The sequence below is a fragment of the Bombina bombina genome, chromosome 3 (genome assembly GCF_027579735.1).
Source record: "Bombina bombina isolate aBomBom1 chromosome 3, aBomBom1.pri, whole genome shotgun sequence".
Taxonomy (NCBI): domain Eukaryota; kingdom Metazoa; phylum Chordata; class Amphibia; order Anura; family Bombinatoridae; genus Bombina; species Bombina bombina.
Genome location: NC_069501.1, coordinates 628,250,228 through 628,276,064, shown reverse-complemented (window position 1 = coordinate 628,276,064; position 25,837 = coordinate 628,250,228). Strand labels below are relative to the sequence as shown.

Genomic DNA, 25,837 nt, shown 5'->3' with positions numbered 1-25,837 from the left:
CATGTTCCACCCATGTGCCCTGACCACTCTGTGACCATCTTTGGTAACAGAAAGAAGATTTAGCTCTGGTGATGTCATTCCAACAGTTCCACGTGACTTAAGACACGTTTTGCTCAGTTTCTATGACAACTGAGGGAGGTATATTCTGCCATGTTTTATGTGGGCTGCAAAGCATTCTTTTCGAAGTCTCATAGCAAATATAGCGGCGATATACGCACTTTATAAATTAAATTGAGTATGTTATTACAGACATTTGTGACTAAAACACATACACGCACTCCAGATTTCCATAAATTCATGTGTTGGGCGTGGTTCAAACTAACCACGCCTCTTCTATATAGCTAATGAGAATGAAAAGTTTTCAGGCATTTCTTCAACCAAATGAGGTGAACACACCGGGGTTTTGTCTATTACATTAGACTACAGTGTGTTCTTAACGCGGAAGTGATTGTCAGAGGTGCATGCTGGGAGTTGGCTGCCGGAAGTGGGGCAGAAAGCGAGAGCTCGGTAGAGGTGAGCAGGGCGGGGCCGGTGTAAGCGGAAAACTGCACCGGGGAGTGTATAGTGCTGGGTAACGTATGTGTATAATGACAGCTCTTTATGCTTCTGATAGGTTAATTAGTGCAGTGACAGTGATCAGCTGTAGTTTGCTGTCACACGTAGGTTGTGTCATTCAGTTCGCGTAGGTATGTTAGTGTCACAGGCTCTTATATAGTTTACAGACAGCCCAAGATCGCTACGAAATCTTAGCGCCAGCGGGACAAGCCTCCTGCACTATCCTAGGGAACTAGTTCTGAAAGCAAGTACTGCGAAAGTGCCTTATACTGCATTGGATGAGGTACATGTGACTACGTAGCAATTGAAGAGATGTTTTAGTTTCAATCAATTGTTTTTTGAATCTAGAGGGCATATAAAGTCAACTGCACTGTGGTCACTGAAACGTGTGTAGGAAGCTCAGGAAGGGAACATGAGCTGAGAGAGCAGCTTCTTGTTTTGTATCTGGTTAGACTGATAAAACAATGTAGTGTTTAACTTGTATTGTGTACATCACCCTGAGTTAGTGGGTACTAGTAAAACAATTGTACACTGGCAGCTGTGTGTAATAACTGGGATCGGCATTGTTGGCCAAAGCGTGGGTGATGTATTAGAACTAGTGATGTTGAGATGCGGGCGTTAGCCCTTTGGCTAATATACGATTACAATGCTGTGTAATGTGGTGCAGCAGACCAGTGACACACACCAAAACAAATAAGTCTTAAAGATTGTCAGAGTATAAATATGTAAACAACTTTCCAATTTACTTCTATTATCAATTTTGCTTCATTTTCTTGGAATGCTTTCTTGACAAGCAGCAATACACTGCTATGAACTAGGTGAACACATTTGTAAGCCAATCACAGGAGGCATATATGTGCAGCCACCAATCAGTAGCTAGCTCCCAGCTTCTGAGCCTACCTTGATATACTTTTCAACAAAGGATACCAAGAGAACTAAGCAAATTAGACTAAAGAAGTAAAATGGAAAGTTGTTTCTATTTGTGTGCTTTGTCTGAATCGCAAAAAAAGAAATATGGGTTTTATATCCCTTCAAACTTTCTAATTTAAATTTATTAGCATTTTTCTTCATTCTCTTGCTATCTTTTGTTGAAAAGGCAGGGACGTATTCTCAGGAGCACTATATGGCAGCAGTTTTGCTAGAATGTTATCAATTTGCAAGAACACTAGATGGCAGCGCTATTTCCTGCCATGTAGTGCTCCAGATGCTTACTTGCGTATCTCTTTAACAAATGTTATCAGGGAAACAAAGTCAATTTGATAATAAAAGTAAATTGGAAACTTTTTTTCAAAAAAAAGTTATGCTTTGAATCACAAAAGAACAGTTTTGTGTTTCATATCCCTTTTAAGTTATATGTACTGTAGAGGTTGAGCCTGAATGACTGCAAGTTTTATAAAAATGTTGAAATATAACGGATGTTGCCTGCGGACTTGTAACTTCCTGTTTAGTGCTTTGTCGTTATGATAAGGTTGGTTCTGGGTACTACTCTGTAGTGGCTGGTCCAGTTAGAAATGAAATATTGCTAGCTGTACTTTTTATGGTAATGTACAGGAATCTAAACTAATGTAAGAGTTTACTTTAGTAAAATGCTGGTAGATTCTATTGAAACCCATAATAAATCTGTGTGAATTTTCTTAAATAAATGTTGTCATCATAGTTACCTTAGTCATAATAATAAAAAATAATAATATATATATATATATATATATATATATACACACACACACTCTGTCGAGACACGCCTGGAGATTAGAGTATATCATATTACAGTGTGTATATATATATATATATATATATATATATATATATATATATATATATATATATATATATATATATATATATATAATCTTCACATACTTTGTAAATTTATGTTGCCTAGTACCTGTTATATTTACAACTGGAATGGGATCTAGCTGTTAGTGCTTGCTGTCTCTACTCCACTGATCTGCTTATCTTTTCTATAAATGGATGTTAAAGATGTGTCTTCTGTTTATCATTCAAGCCCATCATTTTGCAGCTGATAAACTAATTTATTGTCCTGTTTTGCCAATTGATTTTATAAAATTGATTTATTTGTTTATACTTTAATGGTATGCACTCAATGTTTTTTTTTTTAATTGTATGTTTAATGGATATTGTGATACTTGCTAGGCATTAGCCTGTACTTTGTTTAATTACTTTTAAATCATACATTTTTTATACAGTGGGTTTCTAATCTGCTTGTGCTTTAGCAAAGATTTGTGTGGGATTCACTTAAGGGATGTTAAATAAGTAAATGCATGCTAGAGATAATGATGTATTCAAAGCAAACATTAGCCTTAGAATAATATGTAGACGTATGTTTACAAATTATACTAGTTTAAATATTGAAAATAAGTGTAAAGGTTTAGTTCATATAAAGCACTTTATTTTCTTTGAAGTAATGAGCTCCGCCATGTTTGAACTAATATTCTATTTATCTCTATTTTTGCTAAGAAGGCTACGTGGAAACCTTTAGATAATCCTATGTTCCACAGAGCTTATTTGGACAGTCTTTTATTGGCTGTTTAAAAAAAAAAAAAAATGATCTGTCCCTAATTGATAAGTTTTGTAACTGTACATAATACAACTTTTTATATTACAACCTCATACTGCCTAATAACCCTTTAATGTTATCTTTATGTGGAATGTGCAGGTCTAGGTTCAGACCTGTTGGGTCTTGGCCTGTGCCTGTCTAGATCTGAATAGTAACTTTTCTCCACTGACTAGTAAAATATATCAAACCTGTGTATGTGTATATGTGTGTGTGTGTGTATATATATATATATATATATATATATATATATATATATATATATATATATATATATATATATATATATATATATATATATATATATATATATATATATATATATATATATATATATATATATATATATATATATATACACACATGTCACGTTGATTGGAGTAGCCGTGTTAGTCCAGTGATTTAGATACCAAAACAACAAGAGAGTTGCATTGAGCAATGATACTTTTTTTTTATTGGACTAACTATACATTTATAAGATGACAAGCTTTCGGAAGTATTCCTTCCTTTTTCAAGTCTGAAGCAATACTGACCAATTCAATGGAATTTACAGATTATATCCAGTGCAGGAGAACAGACAAGGGAAATATGTCTATATGTGTATGTGTTATGTCAGTATATGCTCTATGTAAAACTATGTATTTCCCCTGTCTTTTCTCCTACACCGGACACTGGCTGCCTCTGTCACCTAAGCCCCCCTCATGATTTTTACGACACCCCCTCCTCTCCCTGCACTCAGACCTCTGTAACACTTTCTGTCCTTTTAGCCATTCTGTGTTTCAAGATATAATCTATAAATTCCATTGAATTGGTCAGTATTGCTTCAGACTTGAAAAAGGAAGGAATGCTAATGAAAGCTTGTCATCTTATAAATGTATAGCTAGTCCAATAAAAAAGTAGCATTGCACAATGCAATACTCTTGTTGTTTTGGTATATAGATAGCGATATATATCATTTTATTGAGAGCAATGGAAACAAATAGCTGTTCCCTTTCTTTGTTTTGGCAAGGTTAAAGCCATGGCAGACATGCATACTCTAGTTGATCGCCTGGAGAAGGCAGTTGGGAAATTAGAAATTTTGTCCCAGTCCTCTGGCTTTGGTGGAGGATCTGGAGGAGACAGTGGCTCTGGAGGTAAGGAGCAAGCAGTGGGATTTCATGTGTAAACAAGTTTTTTTGTTGTTCAGTGGATGCTTTATAATGTCTTATTTAAATTAACTTGATGCACTCTTCATATAGATGCAGCCGTGTTTGTCCAGGTCTATGATTCTCTCCTTAACGGTCCTGTGGCAGATTTTGTGAAGCATAGCAAAGACATTGGAGGAGAGGTAGATAAGCAGGTAAGGAGGAATTATACCAAGACATGGTAAGATGCGGTGTGACATGGAATTGGTGTCTCTTGTGCTTTGTTACATAAAAGGTGGGGTGGGTAAATGGATGAAGAAGGAACATTTACATGTAGTTGCTTATGTGGATAATTTTGGTAAGATTGGGTATAATTAAAGGGATAGAAAGGTCAAAAATGAAATGTGCATGAATGTATTTCTAAGTGAAATGCAATATACTTTCATTATCAAAAATGCTTCTAGTAATAGTTATTTTTGTTTTTCAGTGGCATACGCACATATCCTGTGAGGGCCCATGCACCAGTATACAAATGCCATTCCTGCTCAGAGAGTCAGCAGTAACTTGTATTACACAAATTCCGCCTTGGCAGAAGCAATACAAACCACCACCAGCTCGCTGAGCTTCAGCTGGTGCACAGACCCTCACAGGATATGTGCGTATACTGCAGGAAAAACAGTAATAACCTTTACTAGAAGCATTTTTGCTAATGGAAGTATATTGTAAAAATGCTTCTATTTCAAATTGAAATGCACCCAGGCACAGTTTAATTTTGACCTTTCTATCCCTTTAAATTGTGTGGGATTAGCATTGTTAAAAATATTTGTAGGTTCCCTCTGCTGAATTCCAATTATTTTCTCTTAGGCTCAGATGCTTCTGTCTGGCTTTAAGTTACAGCGGGATATTCTTGTGAAAGCTTCTCAATATCAGCAGCCTGATGAGGTAAGGATTGTTTACTACCGCTGTGTAGCATCAAGTCCCTGCTGTGATTGTGTAAACTAAAATCTCTATCTTCTATTTATCTCACAGTTTTTACTAAATTAGTATTTTTTGTTTTTCTGTAGATGGGGGGTGCATTTACATTGCTTTCTCTCTATGTAAGGATCATAGGCCTAGTTTCAATAGCTGCTGTAAACTGGTACCTTATCTCCTTTAAAGTTTATGCTACCACCAATTTACACAGCTAACCACAGGAGCGGAAATAGGCCTTAGTGTTTTTTTTTATTGCTGTCCTTCTCTGGTCATTGCTAAGAAAAATATTTTTACTGGCTACTTCAATTTACATTTTTCTTTACCACTTCTTTATAGAAAGACCGCTCTGCCCTACTTGCTCCCCTTTCTGGCCAGATTCAGGCTGCTCAGGATTACAGAGAGAAGAATCGGGGCGCCAAACATTTCAACCACCTATCAGCTGTAAGCGAAAGCATCCCTGCTCTTGGCTGGGTGGCAGTGGTGAGTGTTGGCGCTGTGTATTATTTTTTATTATTATTAGTGTTATTGTTACTATTGTAGTTATTAAAAAAAAAATATGTACATAATTCATTTACAATTACAATTGTCTTACCTCCTTAGGCCCCCAAACCAGGTCCTTTTGTAAAAGAAATGATGGATGCTGCCATGTTTTATACCAACAGAGTACTGAAGGAATACAAGGATGTGTAAGTGTTGGGTATTTAGATGTGACAGTCTTATTATTAGAGATAACATAAATGGGTCCCAAGACAACTGTAAATACAGGAAGACAATATCCAACTTCCTGAGATAATAAATGTTAATTATTTTTAATTTAATAAAATGCTTTTTACTGTGCAGCACAATTGCAAATAAGTCTAGTTTCATGGTGCTGTATTCTGTGTAAAATAGTACTGCACCTTTTTATTTGTTGGAAGTTCATAAATCAGTGTTTATCTCACTCTCTGTCCGTGTCTGTTTCCTGCAGGGATAAGAAACACGTGGACTGGGTTCGGTCTTATCTGAACATCTGGACTGAGCTGCAAGCCTACATCAAAGAGCATCACACAACTGGCTTGAGTTGGAAAAAATCTGTGAGTGTGCAACAGGAATGTCTCTCTCTTCCTCTTCCCATGGCTGAACGTTGAATCTTCTTCCTTCCTGGTCAACATGGCAAGTACCTGTGCAGCATGTTCTTTATCTGACATTGGTTTCTGACCTCTTTCAACAGGGTCCAAAGGCTGCAAGTGCACCATGTGCTCCTCCACCTCCAAGAGCTGGACCCCCTCCTCCACCTCCTGGTGGACCTCCCCCACCTCCTCCTTCTTCTTCTGCTCCAAGTGATGACACATTATCTCGTTCACAGTTATTTGCACAACTTAATCAGGGGGAGAAAATCACTAAAGGTGAGTGGAAGGAGGATTTGTGTTGTCATCTTGGGTCTGATACTTAAAAGGGAAATAGTGCGTAAGACAAGTTGTTGTTTTTTCAAAGGGGTGTTGGCCTTGAAATTTTTGGGGCTTGTGGAATTGCATTGAGGTGTTGACTTAAAGGGATGTAAAGTCAAAATTTTAAAATGTCATGATTCAGACAGGCCATGTAGTTTTAAATAACTATACAAATGATCAAATGTGCTTCATTCTCTTGGTACCGTTTTTTGAAGAGTAGGCTCAGAAGCTGCAATGCACCACTGGGAACTAGCTGAATATCTGGTGAGCCAATGACAAAAGACAAATATGTGCATAGCCTTTATCAAAGGATACCAAGAGAATAAAGCAAATTTCATAATAGAACAAATTGGAAAACAGTTTAAATTTACTTGTTTTGAGACATGAAAGTTTAAATTTTGCCTTAAAGTGATGGTAAACTCTCCCCTTTTTAAAATCAGACCCGGAATGTTAGTGATATTTTAGATGGAGTTTCATTCATCAGTTGTAACGTAGATGCGCTGTAACTTGCTTTTTAATATAGTGTGCTCCGCCGCCCACTTAAAAAGTCCATTTTTCTGTGAGCTAACAGTTTGAATTAAACTAACATTCCGGATCTGATTTTTAAAAAGGGTAAAGTTTACCATCCCTTTATCCCGTCCCTTTTAAACCTTTGAGGGTTTTTCTGTGCCTTTGTAATGGGGATGGAAGAGACACAAACAAATTTGGTTGCCCAAAGTCATTGATTTTTTTTAATTTATTTTATCCCAGCTAGTTTGGCAGCGTAAAGGGACTATTTTTCAGGTTTTCTTTATTTTTTTAACAAAAACAAGTTATAACATTTGCTTTTTGGCCTCTGTATGGAGTTTGCAAAAGGAGCATTTTTAGAAGAAACATATTTTTAATGTGCTCTGTTTTTTTTTTTTTTTTAATATATATAAAAACAAATGGCTGAAGGTCTCACTTTATACAGCCTCTGATGTGGTGCAATATCCCCAGTGCACACGTTAAACTGTCATATGAAGGTGTAAATAGCACTGTCTGCAGACACTTACTGATAAGACTATTAGTCATATAGATTCATAAGTGTTTAGATATTGTATTGAACCACTTTAAAGGAACAGTATGCATCAATTTCCATATAACTGCATGTAATAGGCACTAATATAAAGAAGAATATGCATAGATACTGCTCTAAAATCCAGTATAAAACCTTTTAAAAGCTTACTTAGAAGCTCTGTTTAGTACTGTTGATGAGGTTAGGCTGGGACATCCACTTAAAAGGGCAGGAAGAGCAGACCCTCCATGCATATGACAAGACCCATTACACAAACGGGAATCTGTAGACTCCAGTCTACATCTGATACTTTGGGGCTTGGTTAGGAGTCTGAAAATCAGCACAATGTTATATAAAAAAAAAAAGATACGTTGTTACAAAAACACTCCTAGATGGGCTATATAAATGGATCATCTACAAAACATGTATGCAAAGAAATATTTAGTGTACAATGCCCCTTTAAAGGAGTAATACAGCTTTCCATTGCATCTTTGTGATTTATTTTGCCAGTTTTTGCTGTAAATTTAATCTGGGGTCCCCCCCCAAGAAACTAGAGTGCATTCCGTGGAATGTACAACCCTGACATTCCTACAGTACTGCACATTAATTGGTTGATGTGTGCAGGAGCTCATTTATTGCTACTGGCAAAGAAAGTAAGATATAAACAAAGTTCAAGAGGCTTTTTAAGGGCATGTTTGGCAATGTAGTGAATCATTTCTAATATATAAATTAAGTGATGGTAAATGGTATTTTAAATTAAATAATGAATGTAGGCAACCATTAGAAAGTCCCGTTTCCAAATATTCTATTTACTTAAATTCTCCCTGTTTAATAAGCTCCCACCTCCAGGCTGAAGCTTTTTTGAATTAATTTGACAGGCAGTTGGGACAGCCAATAACATGTGCACCATCTGTCCTATGTATTTCTTTGGCACCTTGCTCTAGAGCTGCAGCTAATAAGGATCCAAGAGTAATGTGCTGTAGAAATACATAGGGCATGTGGTGCTCACTATTGGCTGTACCACCCACCTGTGAATTAAAGAAGAAAAAACAAGGAGGATTAAAGTAAACATGTTTTTTTTTGTATCTTATTTGAAAAGCAGGAATGTAAGCTTAGGAGCTGTCCCATTTTTGGTTCAGGGCCTGGGTAGCGCTTGCTGATTGGTGTCTAAGCGCTACCCATGGTTCTGAACCAAAAATGGTCCGGCTCCTAAGCTTACATTACTACTTTTTCAACCAAAGATTCTAAAAGAACGAAGAAAAATTGCTTATAGGAGAAAATTAGAAAGTTGCTTAAAATTGCATGCTCAATCTGAATCATTAAAGAGAAAAAAATTGGGTTAAATATCCCTTTAAATGCTAAACATTCTCTGGTATTTTGGACAAGTTCTTCCCTGAAAGTCCCAGTAATGAAGGGGTTAAAGGGACATTAACCAACAATTTTTTTTTTCATGATTCAGATAATTTTTTTAAAACAACTTTCCAATGTATGTCTATTAAATTGTCTGTTTTTCTTGTTATCCTTTGTTGAAAATCAGGAAGGTAAGTTCAGGAGTGTGCACATGTCTGCAGCATTTTTGCAACAACGTTATACATAAGCAAGAGGACTAGATGGCAGCACCATTTCCTGTCATGAAGTGCTCCAGACATGTGCACGCTATCTATCTAGATAACTCTTCAACAAAGAAAACAGAATTTATGCTTACCTGATAAATTACTTTCTCCAACGGTGTGTCCGGTCCACGGCGTCATCCTTACTTGTGGGATATTCTCTTCCCCAACAGGAAATGGCAAAGAGCCCAGCAAAGCTGGTCACATGATCCCTCCTAGGCTCCGCCCACCCCAGTCATTCGACCGACGGACAGGAGGAAATATATATAGGAGAAACCATATGATACCGTGGTGACTGTAGTTAGAGAAAATAATTCATCAGACCTGATTAAAAAACCAGGGCGGGCCGTGGACCGGACACACCGTTGGAGAAAGTAATTTATCAGGTAAGCATAAATTCTGTTTTCTCCAACATTGGTGTGTCCGGTCCACGGCGTCATCCTTACTTGTGGGAACCAATACCAAAGCTTTAGGACACGGATGAAGGGAGGGAACAAATCAGGTCACCTAAACGGAAGGAACCACAGCTTGCAAAACCTTTCTCCCAAAAATAGCCTCCGAAGAAGCAAAAGTATCAAATTTGTAAAATTTGGCAAAAGTGTGCAGTGAAGACCAAGTCGCTGCCTTACATATCTGGTCAACAGAAGCCTCGTTCTTGAAGGCCCATGTGGAAGCCACAGCCCTAGTGGAGTGAGCTGTGATTCTTTCAGGAGGCTGCCGTCCGGCAGTCTCATAAGCCAATCGGATGATGCTTTTAAGCCAAAAGGAAAGAGAGGTAGAAGTCGCTTTTTGACCTCTCCTTTTACCAGAATAAACAACAAACAAGGAAGATGTTTGTCTGAAATCTTTAGTAGCCTCTAAATAGAACTTTAGAGCACGGACAACGTCCAAATTGTGTAACAAACGTTCCTTCTTTGAAACTGGATTCGGACACAAAGAAGGTACAACTATCTCCTGGTTAATATTTTTGTTAGAAACAACTTTAGGAAGAAAACCAGGCTTAGTACGCAAAACCACCTTATCTGCATGGAACACCAGATAAGGAGGAGAACACTGCAGAGCAGATAACTCTGAAACTCTTCTAGCAGAAGAAATTGCAACCAAAAACAAAACTTTCCAAGATAGTAACTTAATATCTATGGAATGTAAGGGTTCAAACGGAACCCCTTGAAGAACTGAAAGAACTAGATTTAGACTCCAGGGAGGAGTCAAAGGTCTGTAAACAGGCTTGATCCTAACCAGAGCCTGAACAAATGCTTGAACATCTGGCACAGCTGCCAGTCTTTTGTGTAGTAAGACAGATAAAGCAGAGATCTGTCCCTTTAGGGAACTTGCAGATAATCCTTTCTCCAAACCTTCTTGAAGAAAGGAGAGAATTTTAGGAATTTTTATCTTATTCCATGGGAATCCTTTGGATTCACACCAACAGATATATTTTTTTCCATATTTTATGGTAAATTTTTCTAGTTACAGGTTTTCTGGCCTGAACCAGAGTATCTATCACCGAATCTGAAAACCCACGCTTTGATAGAATCAAGCGTTCAATCTCCAAGCCGTCAGTTGGAGGGAGACCAGATTTGGGTGTTCGAATGGACCTTGAACAAGAAGGTCCTGTCTCAAAGGTAGCTTCCATGGTGGAGCCGATGACCTATTCACCAGGTCTGCATACCAAGTCCTGCGTGGCCACGCAGGAGCTATCAAGATCACTGAGGCCCTCTCCTGATTGATCCTGGCTACCAGCCTGGGAATGAGAGGAAACGGTGGGAATGCGTAAGCTAGGTTGAAAGTCCAAGGTGCTACTAGTGCATCTACTAGAGTCGCCTTGGGATCCCTGGATCTGGACCCGTAGCAAGGAACCTTGAAGTTCTGACGAGACGCCATCAGATCCATGTCTGGAATGCCCCATAATTGAGTTATTTGGGCAAAGATTTCCGGATGGAGTTCCCACTCCCCCGGATGAAATGTCTGACGACTCAGAAAATCCGCTTCCCAATTTTCCACTCCTGGGATGTGGATTGCAGACAAGTGGCAGGAGTGATCCTCCGCCCATTGAATTATTTTGGTCACTTCTTTCATCGCTAGGGAACTCTTTGTTCCCCCTTGATTGATATAAGCTACAGTCGTCATGTTGTCTGATTGGAACCTTATGAATTTGGCCTTTGCTAGTTGAGGCCAAGCTCTGAGAGCATTGAATATCGCTCTCAGTTCCAGAATGTTTATCGGGAGAAGAGACTCTTCCCGAGACCAAAGACCCTGAGCTTTCAGGGATTCCCAGACCGCACCCCAGCCCACTAGACTGGCGTCGGTCGTGACAATGACCCACTCTGGCCTGCGGAAGCTCATTCCCTGGGACAGATGGTCCAGGGTCAGCCACCAACGGAGTGAATCTCTGGTCTTTTGATCTACTTGAATCATTGGAGACAAGTCTGTATAATCCCCATTCCACTGTTTGAGCATGCACAGTTGTAATGGTCTTAGATGAATTTGTGCAAAAGGAACTATGTCCATTGTTGCAACCATCAATCCTATTACTTCCATGCACTGCGCTATGGAATGACGAGGAACAGAATGAAGCACTTGACAAGAGCTTAGAAGTTTTGATTTTCTGACCTCTGTCAGAAAAATCCTCATTTCTAAGGAATCTATTATTGTTCCCAAGAAGGGAACTCTTGTTGATGGGGACAGAGAACTCTTTTCTTTGTTCACTTTCCATCCGTGAGATGTGAGAAAGGCTAGAACGATGTCCGTATGAGCCTTTGCCTTTGACAGAGACGACGCTTGTATTAGAATGTCGTCCAAGTAAGGTACTACTGCAATGCCCCTTGGTCTTAGAACCGCTAGAAGGGACCCTAGCACCTTTGTGAAAATCCTTGGAGCAGTGGCTAATCCGAATGGAAGAGCCACAAACTGGTAATGTTTGTCCAGAAAAGCGAACCTTAGGAACCGATGATGTTCCTTGTGGATAGGGATATGTAGGTACGCATCCTTTAGATCCACGGTAGTCATAAATTGACTTTCCTGGATGGTGGGTAGAATCGTTCGAATAGTTTCCATTTTGAACGATGGTACCCTGAGAAATTTGTTTAGGATCTTCAAATCCAAAATTGGTCTGAACGTTCCCTCTTTTTTGGGAACTACGAACAGATTGGAATAAAATCCCATTTCTTGTTCCTTTATTGGAACTGGGTGTATCACTCCCATCTTTAACAGGTCTTCTACACAATGTAAGAATGCCTGTCTCTTTATTTGGTTTGAGGATAAGTGAGACTTGTGGAACCTTCCCCTTGGGGGTAGTTCCTTGAATTCCAGGAGATAACCTTGAGAAACTATTTCTAGCGCCCAAGGATCCTGAACATCTCTTGCCCAAGCCTGAGCAAAGAGAGAGAGTCTGCCCCCCACCAGATCCGGTCCCGGATCGGGGGCTACTCCTTCATGCTGTCTTGTTAGCAGTGGCAGGCTTCTTGGCCTGCTTACCTTTGTTCCAGCCTTGCATTGGTTTCCAGGCTGGTTTGGGTTGTGAGGCATTACCCTCTTGCTTAGAGGATGCAGAATTAGAGGCTGGTCCATTTCTGCGAAAGGGACGAAAATTAGGCTTATTTTTAGCCTTAAAAGACCTATCCTGTGGAAGGGCGTGGCCCTTTCCCCCAGTGATGTCTGAAATAATCTCTTTCAAATCAGGTCCAAATAAAGTTTTACCTTTGAAAGGAATGTTAAGTAATTTTGTCTTGGATGACACATCCGCTGACCAAGACTTTAGCCAAAGCGCTCTGCGCGCCACAATAGCAAACCCTGAATTTTTCGCCGCTAATTTTGCTAATTGCAAAGCGGCATCTAAAATAAAAGAGTTAGCCAATTTAAGTGCGTGAACTCTGTCCATAATCTCCCTATATGGAGTTTCTCTACTGAGCGACTTTTCTAGTTCCTCGAACCAGAACCACGCTGCCGTAGTGACAGGAACAATGCATGAAATTGGTTGTAGAAGGTAGCCTTGCTGTACAAAAATCTTTTTAAGCAAACCTTCCAATTTTTTATCCATAGGATCTTTGAAAGCACAACTGTCTTCAATAGGAATAGTAGTGCGTTTGTTTAGAGTAGAAACTGCCCCCTCGACCTTGGGGACTGTCTGCCATAAGTCCTTTCTGGGGTCGACCATAGGAAATAATTTCTTAAATATAGGGGGAGGAACAAAAGGTATGCCGGGCTTTTCCCACTCTTTATTTACTATGTCCGCCACCCGCTTGGGTATAGGAAAAGCGTTGGGGGGCACCGGAACCTCTAGGAACCTGTCCATCTTGCATAATTTCTCTGGAATGACCAAATTGTCACAATCATCCAGAGTAGATAACACCTCCTTAAGCAGTGCGCGGAGATGTTCTAATTTAAATTTAAATGTCACAACATCAGGTTCAGCTTGATGAGAAATTTTTCCTGAATCTGAAATTTCTCCCTCAGACAAAACCTCCCTCATGGCCCCTTCAGATTGGTGTGAGGGTATGACAGAACAATTATCATCAGCGTCCTCTTGCTCTTCAGTGTTTAAAACAGAGCAATCGCGCTTTCTCTGATAAGTAGGCATTTTGGATAAAAGATTTGCTATGGAGTTATCCATTACAGCCGTTAATTGTTGCATGGTAATAAGTATTGGCGCACTAGATGTACTAGGGGCCTCCTGCATGGGCAAAACTGGTGTAGACACAGTAGGAGATGATGTAGTATCATGTTTACTCCCCTCATTTGAGGAATCATCTTGGGCAATATCATTATTTGTGGCAGTACTGTCCTTACTTTGTTTGGACGCTATGGCACAATTATCACATAAATTTAAATGGGGAGACACATTGGCTTTCATACATATAGAACATAGCTTATCTGAAGGTATAGACATGTTAAACAGGCTTAAACTTGTCAACAATGCACAAAAAACGTTTTAAAATAAAACCGTTACTGTCACTTTAAATTTCAAACAGAAAACACTTTATTACTGAATATGTGAAAAAGTATGAAGGAATTGTTCAAAAATTACCAAATTTTCACCACAGTGTCTTAAAGCCTTAAAAGTATTGCATACCAAATTTCAGAGCTTTAACCCTTAAAATAACGGAACCGGAGCCGTTTTTCAATTTAACCCCTATACAGTCCCAGATACAGTCTTTGCTAAGACCCAACCAAGCCCTGAGGGGAATGCGATACCAAAAGACGCCTTCTAAAAGCTTTTTCAGAGATTCTTAGATCCACACACATGCATCTGCATGCCCTGTTCTCAAAAAACAACTGCGCATTAATGGCGCGAAAATGAGGCTCAGTCTATGACTAGAAAGGCCCCCTGACTGAAAAAGGTGTCCAATACAGTGCCTGCCGTTTTATAAACGTTCCCCAAGATTATAAATGTCAATTGTTAGCCTAAATTTGAATAATATGCACAAATAAAGCAAACGATTTAGCCCATAAAAATGTATACCAGTTTTTTAGCCCATAATAAGCCCTATATTCTGTTTGTTTTTGAATAAGAAAATGGCTTACCGGTCCCCATGAGGGGAAATGACAGCCTTCCAGCATTACACAGTCTTGTTAGAAATATGGCTAGTCATACCTTAAGCAGAAAAGTCTGCTAACTGTTTCCCCCAACTGAAGTTACTTCATCTCAACAGTCCTATGTGGAAACAGCAACCGATTTTAGTTACTGTCTGCTAAAATCATCTTCCTCTTACAAACAGAAATCTTCATCCTTTTCTGTTTCAGAGTAAATAGTACATACCAGCACTATTTTAAAATAACAAACACTTGATAGAAGAATAAAAACTACATTTAAACACCAAAAAATTCTTAACCATCTCCGTGGAGATGTTGCCTGTGCAACGGCAAAGAGAATGACTGAGGTGGGCGGAGCCTAGGAGGGATCATGTGACCAGCTTTGCTGGGACTCTTTGCCATTTCCTGTTGGGGAAGAGAATATCCCACAAGTAAGGATGACACCGTGGACCGGACACACCAATGTTGGAGAAATTGTCATTTCTATCTGAATTGTGAGAATTTTTGGGTTTCATGCCCTTTTAAACACTACATACATTTTATAAGCATAGTGTTGAGGTTATTCCCCACCATATTCTAATTATGGGTGCTGCCATGTTGAAATGTATCTTTCACTATATTCCAGTGCTGACCTGTTTGCACATGTGCAGTAACTCTCTTTCAGATACCTGCAGTGTAACTTAGGTTCCATAATGGCAGCACTTTTACTTTTATCATCAAATTTGCTTTGTTCTCTTGGTATTTGTTGAAAGCTAAACCTAGGTAGGCTCATATGCTAATTTCTAAGCAATTGAACGCCACACCTGCATTTTGACAGTTTTTCACACTTAGACAGCGTTAGTCCCTGTGTGCTATATAGATAACATTCTTCTCACTCCTGTGGAGTTATTTATGAGTCAGCACTGATATGCAAAAATGCAAGTCTGTCAAAACAAGTGAAATAAGGAGGCAGTCTGCAGAGGCTTAGATACAAGGTAATCACAGATGTAAAAAGTATATTAAGATAACCGTGTTAGAGAGAGATAGATATATATATATATAGATATATAGATATAGATATAGATATATAGCGATATGTTAAAAACAAAATGACCATGTATGTACAGTATCTCACAAAAGTATGTACACCCCTCACATTTTTGTAAATATTTTATTATATCTTTTCATGTGATGACACTTTGCTTCTATGTAAAGCAGTGAGAGTAAAGCCTGTATAACAGTGTAAATTGCTGTCCCCTCAACATAACAACACACAGCCATTAATGTCTAAACCGTTGGCAACAAAAGTGAGTACACCCCTAAGTGGAAATTTCCAAATTGGGCCCAAAGTGTCAATATTTTGTGTGGCCACCATTATTTTCCAGCACTCTTGGGCATGGAGTTCACCAGAGCTTCACAGGTTGCCACTCCTCCATGACGACATCATGGAGCTGGTGGATGTTAGAGACCTTGTGCTCCCCCACCTTCCATTTGAGGATGCCCCACAGATGCTCAATAGGGTTTAGGTCTGGAGACATGCTTGGCCAGTCCATCACCTTTACCCTCAGCTTCTTTAGCAAGGCAGTGGTTGTCTTGGAGGTGTGTTTGGGGTCATTATCATGTTGCAATACTGCATTATGGCCTCCGAAGGCAAGGGGGATCATGCTCTGCTTCAGTATGTCACAGTACATGTTGGCATTCATAGTTCCCTCAATGAACTGTAGCTCCCCACTGCCGGCAGCACTCATGCAGGCCCAGACCATGACACTCCCACCACCATGCTTGACTGTAGGCAAGACACACTTGTCTTTGTACTCCTCACCTGGTTGCCGCCACACACTTGACACCGTCTGAACCAAATAAGTTCATCTTGGTCTCATCGGGCCACCGGACATGGTTCAAGTAATCCATGTCCTTAGTCTGCTTGTCTTCAGTAAACCGTTTGTGGGCTTTCTTGTGCATCATCTTTAGAAGAGGCTTCCTTCTGGGACGATAGCCATGCAGACCAATTTGATGCAGTGTGCAGCGTATGGTCTGAGCACTGATAGGCTGACCCCCCCACCCCTTCAACCATTGCAGCACTCATACGTATATTTCCCAAAGACAACCTCTGGATATGATGCTGAGCACGTGCACTCTTCTTTGGTCGACCATGGCAAGGCCTGTTCTAAGTGGAACCTGTCCTGTGAAACTGCTGTATTGTCTTTCCTACCATGCTGCAGTTTAGTTTTCAGGTCTTGGTAATCTGCTTATAGCCTAGGCCATCTTGATGTAGAGCAACAATTCTTTTTTTCAGATTCTGAGTTCTTTCCCATGTTGAACTTCCAGTGACCAGTATGAGAGCGATAACACTAAATTTAACACACCTGAGAACTTGTAACACTAACGAGGAAAAATGTCTAATTGGGCCAAATTTGGATATTTCCACTTAGGGGTGTACTCACTTTTGTTGCCAACGGTTTAGACATTAATGGCTGTGTGAGTTATTTTGAGGGGACAGCAAATTTACACTGTTATACAGGCTGTACACTCACTAATTTAAATTGTAGCAAAGTGTCATTTCTTCAGTGCTGTCACATGAAAAGATATAATAAAATATTTACAAAAATGTGAGGGGTGTACTTTTGTGAGATACTGTATATCCTATGTCTAGTGCTCCTTATATAAAGCAGATCTTAAAAATCACCTCTACATTCAAACTAAGCCTAATCTATGTATAATGAAGATACATTATATTACTAATTATGCATAGCTATACAAATAATATGAAGAACATATTTAGATGATATGGACACATTTTGAAAAACAAAATTTATGCTTACCTGATAAATTTGTTTCTTGACACAGGGAGTCCACGGATCATCTCTAATTATTATTGGGAATATCACTCCTGGCCAGCAGGAGAAGGCAAAGAGTACCACAGCAAAGCTGTTAAATATCACCTCCCAGTCATTTGACCACAGGAAAAAGAGAAAGGAAGTAACACAAGGTGCAGAGGTGCCTGAGGTTTACAACACAAAAACTGTCTAAATAAACAGGGCGGGCCGTGGACTCACTGTGTCAAGAAATAAATAAATTTATCAGGTAAGTATAAATTTCGTTTTCTTTCTAATGACACGGTGAGTCCACGGATCATCTCTAATAACTAATGGGAATCAATACCCAAGCTAGAGGACACCGATGATAAGGGAGGGATAAAACAGTGAACCTAAACGGAAGGCACCACTGCTTGAAGAACCTTTCTCCCAAAAGAAACCTCAGCTGAGGCAAAAGTATCAAATTTATAGAATTTAGAAAGTGTGTAGAGAGGACCAAGTTGCAGCCTTGCAAATCTGTTCCATAGAAGCTTCATTTTTGAATGCCCAGGAAGAGGAAACGGCCCTTGTGGAATGAGCCGTGATTCTCAGGGGGCTGCTGTCCAGCAGTTTCATAGGCCAAATGAATTATACTCTTCAGCCACAAAGAGGTAGCCGTAGCTTTCTGACTCTTGCGTTTCCCAGAGAAAACAACAAACAGAGCCAAAGACTGGCGAAAATCCTTAGTCGCCTGTAAATAGTATTTCAACGCACGCACCACATCTAGGTTGTGCAGCAGACGCTCTTTATAAGAAGGGTTAGGACACTAAGAAGGAACAACGATCTCTTGATTAATGTTCCTATCCGAAACCACTTTAGGCAGGAAACCTAACTTAGTACGCAGAACTACCTTATCTGAGAAAAAAAAAAAATAAGGTAAGGGGATTCACATTGCAACGCAGAGAGCTCTGAGACTCTACGAGCAGAAGAAATTGCAACAAGAAACAAAATTTTCCAAGATAATATCTTAATATCTAAGCAATGCATAGGCTCAAACGGAGCCTGCTGAAGAACAAGGTTAAGATTCCAAGGAGGAGTAACAGGTTTGAACACAGGCCCGACAGAAAGATTGCACGTCCGGTACATCCGCCAGTTTTATGAATCAAAATAGACAAGGCGGATATTTGACCCTTCAAGATACTAGCAGATAATCCCTTCTCCAGGCCCTCTTGGAGTAAAGCCAAAATCCTAGGAATCCGAACTCTACTCCAAGAGTAACCTCTGGATTCACACCAATACAGATATCTACACCATATCTCATAGTAAATCTTTCTTGTAACAAGTTTACGAGCCTAAATCATGGTCTCAATGACCGACTCAGAAAAACCACGCTTAGATAGAATTAAGCATTCAATCTCCAAGCAGTCAGCTTCAGAGAAACAAGATTTGGGTGAAGGAAAGGCCCTTGAAGTAGAAGGTCCTTTCTCAGTGGAAGTCTCCAAGGTGGGAGAGATGACATCTCCACTAGGTCTGCATACCAGATCCTGCATCTATTAGTACAGCCTGAGGATCCCTTGACCTCGACCCGTACCTCGGGAGCTTGTTATTCTGTCAAGATGTCATGAGATCCAGCTCCGGCTGTCCCCATTTAAGAATCAAGTTCGAAAACACCTCCGGATGGAGTTCCCACTCCCCCGGGTGAAATGTCTGTCTGCTCAGAAAATCCGCTTCCCAATTATCCACTCCTGGAATGTGGATCGCAGATGGACAGCAGTTGTGGGTCCGCGCCCACTAAATAAACCTCTGTCATTGTCAAGGAACTCAGAGTTCCTCCCTGATGATTGATGTAAGCCACTGAAGTTATGTTGTCCAACTGGAACCTGATAAACCTGGCTGAAGCTAACTGATGCCAGGCCACTAGCATTAAAGATTACCCTCAGCTCTAGGATGTTTATGGAGAGAACTGACTCCCCCCGAGTCCATATCCCCATAGCCTTTAGCGAGCCCCAGACTGCTCCCCATCCCAACAGGCTGGCATCCGTGGTCACAATCATCTAGGAAGGTCTGCAGAAGCAGGTTCCCAGGGAGAGATTTTCCTGAGACAACCACCAAGGAAGAGAATCTCTTGTCGCCTGATCCAGGTGTAAACGCAGACAGGTTTGCATAATCCCCGTTCCATTGTTTGAGCATGCATAACTGCAGAGATCTGAGATGGAACTGGGCAAACGGAATGATGTCCATGGCAGCTACCATCAGACCAATCGCCTCCATACATTGGGCCACTGAAGGGCAAAACAAGAGTTTAAAACCTTTGTCTTTCTGACCTCTGTCAGAAATATTTTCATTGATAAGTAATCTATTCTGGTTCCCAAGAACACTACCCTTGTAGCTGGAATCTGGGAACTCTTTCCCAAATTCACCTTCTATCCATGAGAACTCAGAAAAGATAACATCTCCGTGTGGGACTTTGCTTATTGAAAGGATGGCGCCTGGACCAGAATGTCATCCAGATAAGGCGCCACTGTAATGCCTTGCAACCGGAGCACCGCCAACAGGGCTTCCAGGACCCTTGAGAAAATTTTGGGAGCTGTGGCAAGGCCGAATGGAAGAGCCACAAACTGGAAATGTTTGTCTAGAAAGGCAAACCTCAGAAACTTGTGGTGATCCCTGTGATGGGAACATGTAGGTACGCATCCTTTTAATCTACTGTTGTCATGAATTGACCCTCTTGAACCAAGGGAAGAATGGAATGAATAGTTTCCATCTTGATGGACGGTACTCTGAGGAACTTGTTTAGACTTTTTGAGATCTAAAATTGGTCTGAAAGTTCCCTCTCTTTTGGGAACCACGAACAGATTGGAGTAGAATCCCAGACCCTGTTCCCGAATTGAAACAGGAACTATCACTCCTAGGTCAGAAAGGTCCCAGACACAGAGTAAGAACGCCTCTCATTTTATCTGGTCTACAGATAATCTTGAGAGCAGAAACCTGCCCCTGGGAGGAAAGGTTTTGAACTCTAGTTTGTATCCCTGGAACACGATGTCCACCGCCCAGGGATCCGCATTGTCCCGAACCCAGGCCTGAGAGAAAAAAGAAAGTCTGCCCCCCACAAGATCCAGTCCTGGATCGGGGGCAGACTCTCCATGCTGACTGAGTCACTAACAGGCTTCTTAGATTGCTTCCCCTTGTTCCAATGCTGATTGGACCTCCAGGAAGGCTTGGACTGTTCCTGCTTGGCGGAGGGAGAGGAAGTCTTACCCTTGAAGTTTCGAAAGGAACGAAAATTACTCTGACGTCCCTTCTGCTTATTCCTCTTATCCTGAGGGAGGAAATGACCCTTTCCTTCTGTAATGTCTGAAATAATCTCAAAAAACCTCTAAGTTACAACCGGAGGTGTTCTATCTTAAACCTGAAGGATACAACTTCAGCATCAGAATAAGGGATTACACTGTCTGAGTCTTCACCCTCAGATGCTACCGAAGTATCTTCCTCCTCAGACTTCTGGGAAGGAACATTTGGACTTGTCACAACTGTGTCAGAAACCTTACTCACTGATTCCTTAGATTTCCTCTTGCGCTTTCCCTGGAGCATGGGAAGGGCAGACAGCGCATCAGTTACCGCAGAAGATATGTTGGTAGCAATGTCTTGCAATGTGTGAGAGGAAGCGCAGGGCATTGCATGTGAAGACGATAAAGTTTGGGACACTTGAGTAGAAAGCTGCGGCATATTCTGAACAGGGGACCCCTGAACAGCATCCGCCTTAGCTAATGATGGCTCAGATTCAAAAAGTCTATCCCTGTAATGTATTGTTCTTTCAATACATGAGGGACAAAAAGGGATTGGGGGTTCCACATTAGAGTCAAAACACAAGCCACATGTAACGTTTTGCAGGGCCTCTTGATCCATCTTTACTCAATGTGCAAACAAAATAAATGCAACTGCTTTATTTAGGTTTGAAAAATAACACCAAAAGATGTTACTGTCAGTTTAAATTTTAAAAGAAAAAAGAATTTTCCTTTATTCTTTAATTACCGCAAAAAAACAGATAAAGTGTAATTCTCCATAAGAAAATAAAACTAGGCACTTACCTGAAGATTCATCTGCCCGGCAGCAGGGCAGCTCACATGGTATGAGGTTACCTTCCTCACGTGGACCCGTGGGAAAATTAGGAAAGACTGAATAATCCTAATCGGGCTTTCAGGATAGGGCAGCAACAACTATTTGGGAGGCGCAGTGGGGATTATACCCCACAAGTTCCCAATTGCTTAAAAGCCACCACTGCTCTACTGAAGAGACTGACATGGACTACTGCTAAACCCCAGGAAGGAGCAGAACAAACTTGCTCTGCTTCAAAATAATAAAATCTTAATTGAAGAATCTTCTTTCAGATATCTAACTTTACAACCTCCTTGCTTTTTAACGTAGGCAAAGAGAATGACTGGGGTTGGAGGGAAGGGAGGTGATACTTAACAGCTTTGCTGTGGTGCTCTTTGCCTCCTCCTGCTGGCCAGGAGTGATATTCCCAATAGTAATTAAAGATTATCCGTGGACTCACTGTGTCATTAGAAAGAAAAGGACATAAGGTGCCCTTTTATTATGGTAACTTGTACTGCCAACAGTTTGAGTGTGACATGCTTTGCAAGATAGAACCTACAAAATGGATGCTCTCATGGGAGCACTTTGACATATTTAAAATACAGATGTGGGCATATATTTTGAATGGTAAATAAAGCTACAATTAAAGGAGAAAATTATAGTTTTCGATGACTGGGTCCCTTTAAGGAAAGCACTTTTGTAATAGTGTTCCTTTTATTGCTTTCCAAATTTAAACTGTGGTGTAAATTCATATTCATATATAAGTTATTGCTACTGTGCCTTGCACTACAAAAAAAACCTGACCTTTTTTTGGTCATTTAAGGATACACGTTAAAGGAAAAAGAAAATGCTCCAATTCAGGATGGTGGTCAGCAAGGGATATACGTTGTCAAAAGGGTTTAAACCCATACCTAAAGTCCTGCGTAGGAGTCGCAAGGCATTGCAGCAAATGACAGGAGATTAGTGGCTACGTTTGCCGCTCTTCACTACCTCATTGGCCGTGTCCTGCTCAGGTGCTGCAATGCATTGTGGCTCCCAAACAAAACTTTATATCTGGATTTAGTTTATTTGCAGAGGTTGGTTAAACAAGGGACACTAGTTAAAAAAATAAAAGAAACATGCTCTAGTTTGGCAAATAGCTGGAGAAACAGTTTAACTATAGTTTCAGGAAGATCAAATAATCCTGTCTTGATTCCTCTAGCTCTGAAGCATGTTCCTGATGATATGAAGACCCATAAAAACCCAACCCTAAAGTCTCAAGCGGGACCAATCAGAAGCGGCCCCAAACCTTTCACTAGTCCCAAACCCACTAATGTCGGCTCCCCTGCACCAAAACCTGTTGCTAAGAAGCAACCACCTGTGCTGGAGCTGGAGGGCAAGAAATGGAGAGTGGTAAGTCTTCCAGTAAAGCTGTGGTTCATGTGGTGATAGTTTGGCCTATTCATCACCAGACTAAATATTTGCTGTTTGAAGGAATAGATTTTTTTTTTTCCTTCTGTCATGCTCACGGCTTGGGAACTGTGGGGCCTTCAATAGAAATACGGATATGTTGGCTTTGTATGAGATGTTGGGTACTACTTGGACATTACAGCTATTGCTCTGGTGCTGATTAGTCTCTTCACTTAACAGGAAAACCAGGATAACGTGTCCAATCTGGAGATCAGTGACACTGAACTGAAACAAGTGGTGTATATTTACAAGTGCGTGAACAGCACCCTGCAGATTAAGGGGAAGATTAATTCTATCATTGTTGGTAAGGGACTGCAGTAAATATGTCTGGTAAATGTGTAGAAATAAGCTCAGGCACTGATGTGTACCTTACTCTCCTCCAGATAACTGCAAAAAACTTGGCCTGGTGTTTGAAGATGCTGTTGGCATTGTAGAGATCATTAACTCACAAAGTGTTAAAGTTCAGGTATGAAAGATGTTTTGTAATGTTTTATGGAAACTATTGTAGGGGTTATAAACAGTTTTTAATATATATATATTATATACATTATAGCTACAAATATGCTAAAGGTAACACATCAAAATATGTATAATTCAGTCTTACTTTTTTTATCCATAAATTATTTTCCTGTGTATTTTTAAAGTGCATATACTACTAAGCGTTACAAAATTTTGGTACAAATACACGTTTCTTTTATAGAATAACGCAGGCCTGATTTTCCAGCCTTTTTATTTAGGGTTAAAACTTATTTTCTCGTAGGTGTTGGGTAAAGTGCCAACAATATCTATTAACAAGACTGATGGCTGCCATGTTTACCTGAGCCAGGACAGCCTGGAATGTGAAATTATCAGCGCCAAATCCTCAGAGATGAACATCTTGGTCCCAGGCAGCGGAGGAGACTATGTACGTGGAATATTTGCCCATATGATGGGTTGTAATAAGTTTGGGTTATTTATGTGTTTGAGATTGCTTGATTTTTATAGTTTTTTTTTTTCCCCCACTTTGTTTTGTATGTTTTAAGATAAAGAGCATTCTAAAAGTATTTCTTTTCCCCCTTCTCCCAATTTGTTCACCATATAGAGCGAGTTTCCAGTCCCAGAGCAATTTAAGACTGTATGGAACGGTGAGAAGTTGGTGACTACAGTGACAGAAATAGCAGGCTAGATGATGTGGTCTGGCTGCAGCTGTGGACTGGAGGATCAATGCAGCATCTTGCGCGTCCTCCTCCTGGGTTCTCTCTGCTGCTTCTCTCTCTGGGAGTTCTCTAGCTGTAGGGTAGACACCTTGCACACACAGCTCTCTGCTGTGTAATGTCCTGCTGTCTCATCCCTAATTAGTGCCAGAACTGTTCTTGCTAATCTCTGCTACCCCCCTCCATGCCATTACAAAGGGGGAGGGACTCTGAATGTGGTCTACATACAAGCAATTCTGGGTAGTGATTGGATGACCAATAAATGGTTAATTGGACCAAAGTAATAATGGGTAATGAGCACTTTGGTGGGGTTTTTCAACTCTTGGTCTCAAACTGCACACAGGGACTTCCACAACTTCACCTCCTGATTTTCTGCAAATGCTCTCAGCACTTCCAGGGTTTACTTTTTTTTTAAAAAACAAAACAAAAACTATTTACAGACATATGCAATTTTTTTTCCTTTACTTACAAACCCCTTTTTTTCTCTGGCTTGTATGGATATGTCATGTTTGTACTTAACTAAAAAATAATAATGCCAATGTGTTCTGAACATTTCCTATGTGTTGTATGTGGGCTCTGCCCTGCTATTAAGGGAACAGGGAGCATCCCCTGCACAGACTGTGGAATACACAACAAGTTTACAAATCAAGCATTTTATTAAAGATTTAAGGATAAGACAATCTGTCACAACTGTGTGTTTGTTATACTTTAAGTTAGCAGTAGAGTCTAAGTGGGTAATGTGCCAGCAAATGCATTTAATTCTCACATTCTTAACATTTAGTAATAGGAACAGTTAATGTCTATAGGAAAATAGAAACTTAAAAATAAAGTACAACTATAAAAAGTACAGTTTTTACTTTAATATAATTATTGTGCAATTCCAACAAGTTTTCAATTCCCTGACTTTTGCTATCTAGCCCAATGACTCGCAATCCCACTTCTGCTAAGCCACAATAAAACACTTTGAAATGGTAATATAAAATGTTTACTGGTGTGTAGTAAACTTTGCAGTATACTTTCATTATTTTGGGCCTTTTTCCAGTAACAACTTTAAAAAAATGTTTCAAGTCCACTGAGTTTCTATAAAGTAGTAGTTGCCACCATGTTGGAACAATGAAACACTGTGGAAACCTTGTTTGCACGCTCCTGTAATTTACAGTTTGTCTGTCCATTGTCCTCAACAGAAGAAATGGCTAAGGGGAAACCTCGGTTTCAACATGGAGGCCCATTACTTTTATAGAAACATACTAGCAGTAGATTATAAAGCCAAAATATTTTCTGGGTAGCTACTTGGTGAGATATATATATATATATATATATATATATATATATATATATATATATATATATATATATATATATATATATATATATATATATATATATATATATATATATATATATATATATATATATATATATATATATATATATATATATATATATATATATATATATATATATATATATATATATATATATATATATATATATATAT

At 39.7% G+C, this 25,837-nt stretch overlaps 1 protein-coding gene across 3 annotated transcripts; it reads left to right on the top strand.

Annotated features, from left to right (window-relative positions):
- The first annotated feature begins 365 nt into the window (after window positions 1-365).
- On the top strand, window positions 366-25,019 carry CAP1 (cyclase associated actin cytoskeleton regulatory protein 1). 3 transcript variants are annotated; one of them, XM_053707300.1, is made up of 13 exons: window positions 366-513; window positions 4,140-4,263; window positions 4,369-4,469; window positions 5,119-5,196; window positions 5,563-5,706; window positions 5,827-5,912; window positions 6,194-6,299; window positions 6,437-6,611; window positions 22,899-23,089; window positions 23,327-23,450; window positions 23,530-23,612; window positions 23,907-24,050; window positions 24,228-25,019. In XM_053707300.1, the coding sequence occupies exons 2-13, from the start codon at window positions 4,149-4,151 to the stop codon at window positions 24,309-24,311; spliced, it is 1,431 nt and encodes a 476-aa protein (XP_053563275.1). In that variant the 5' UTR covers window positions 366-513; window positions 4,140-4,148; the 3' UTR covers window positions 24,312-25,019. The 3 variants fall into 3 exon arrangements, with proteins under 3 accessions (XP_053563275.1, XP_053563276.1, XP_053563277.1); XM_053707301.1 differs by having other exon boundaries at window positions 481-571; XM_053707302.1 differs by lacking the exon at window positions 366-513 and adding an exon at window positions 517-576.
- Window positions 25,020-25,837: the final 818 nt, after the last annotated feature.

Bases quoted from the DNA above. Each gene is read 5' to 3' on its own strand.
- CAP1 (XM_053707300.1), top strand. From the start codon at position 4,149: ATGGCAGACATGCATACTCTAGTTGATCGCCTGGAGAAGGCAGTTGGG. The intron at 5,913-6,193 runs GTAAGTGTTGGG...TGTTTCCTGCAG, and splicing joins CTGAAGGAATACAAGGATGT to GGATAAGAAACACGTGGACT. The intron at 6,300-6,436 runs GTGAGTGTGCAA...CTCTTTCAACAG, and splicing joins GCTTGAGTTGGAAAAAATCT to GGTCCAAAGGCTGCAAGTGC.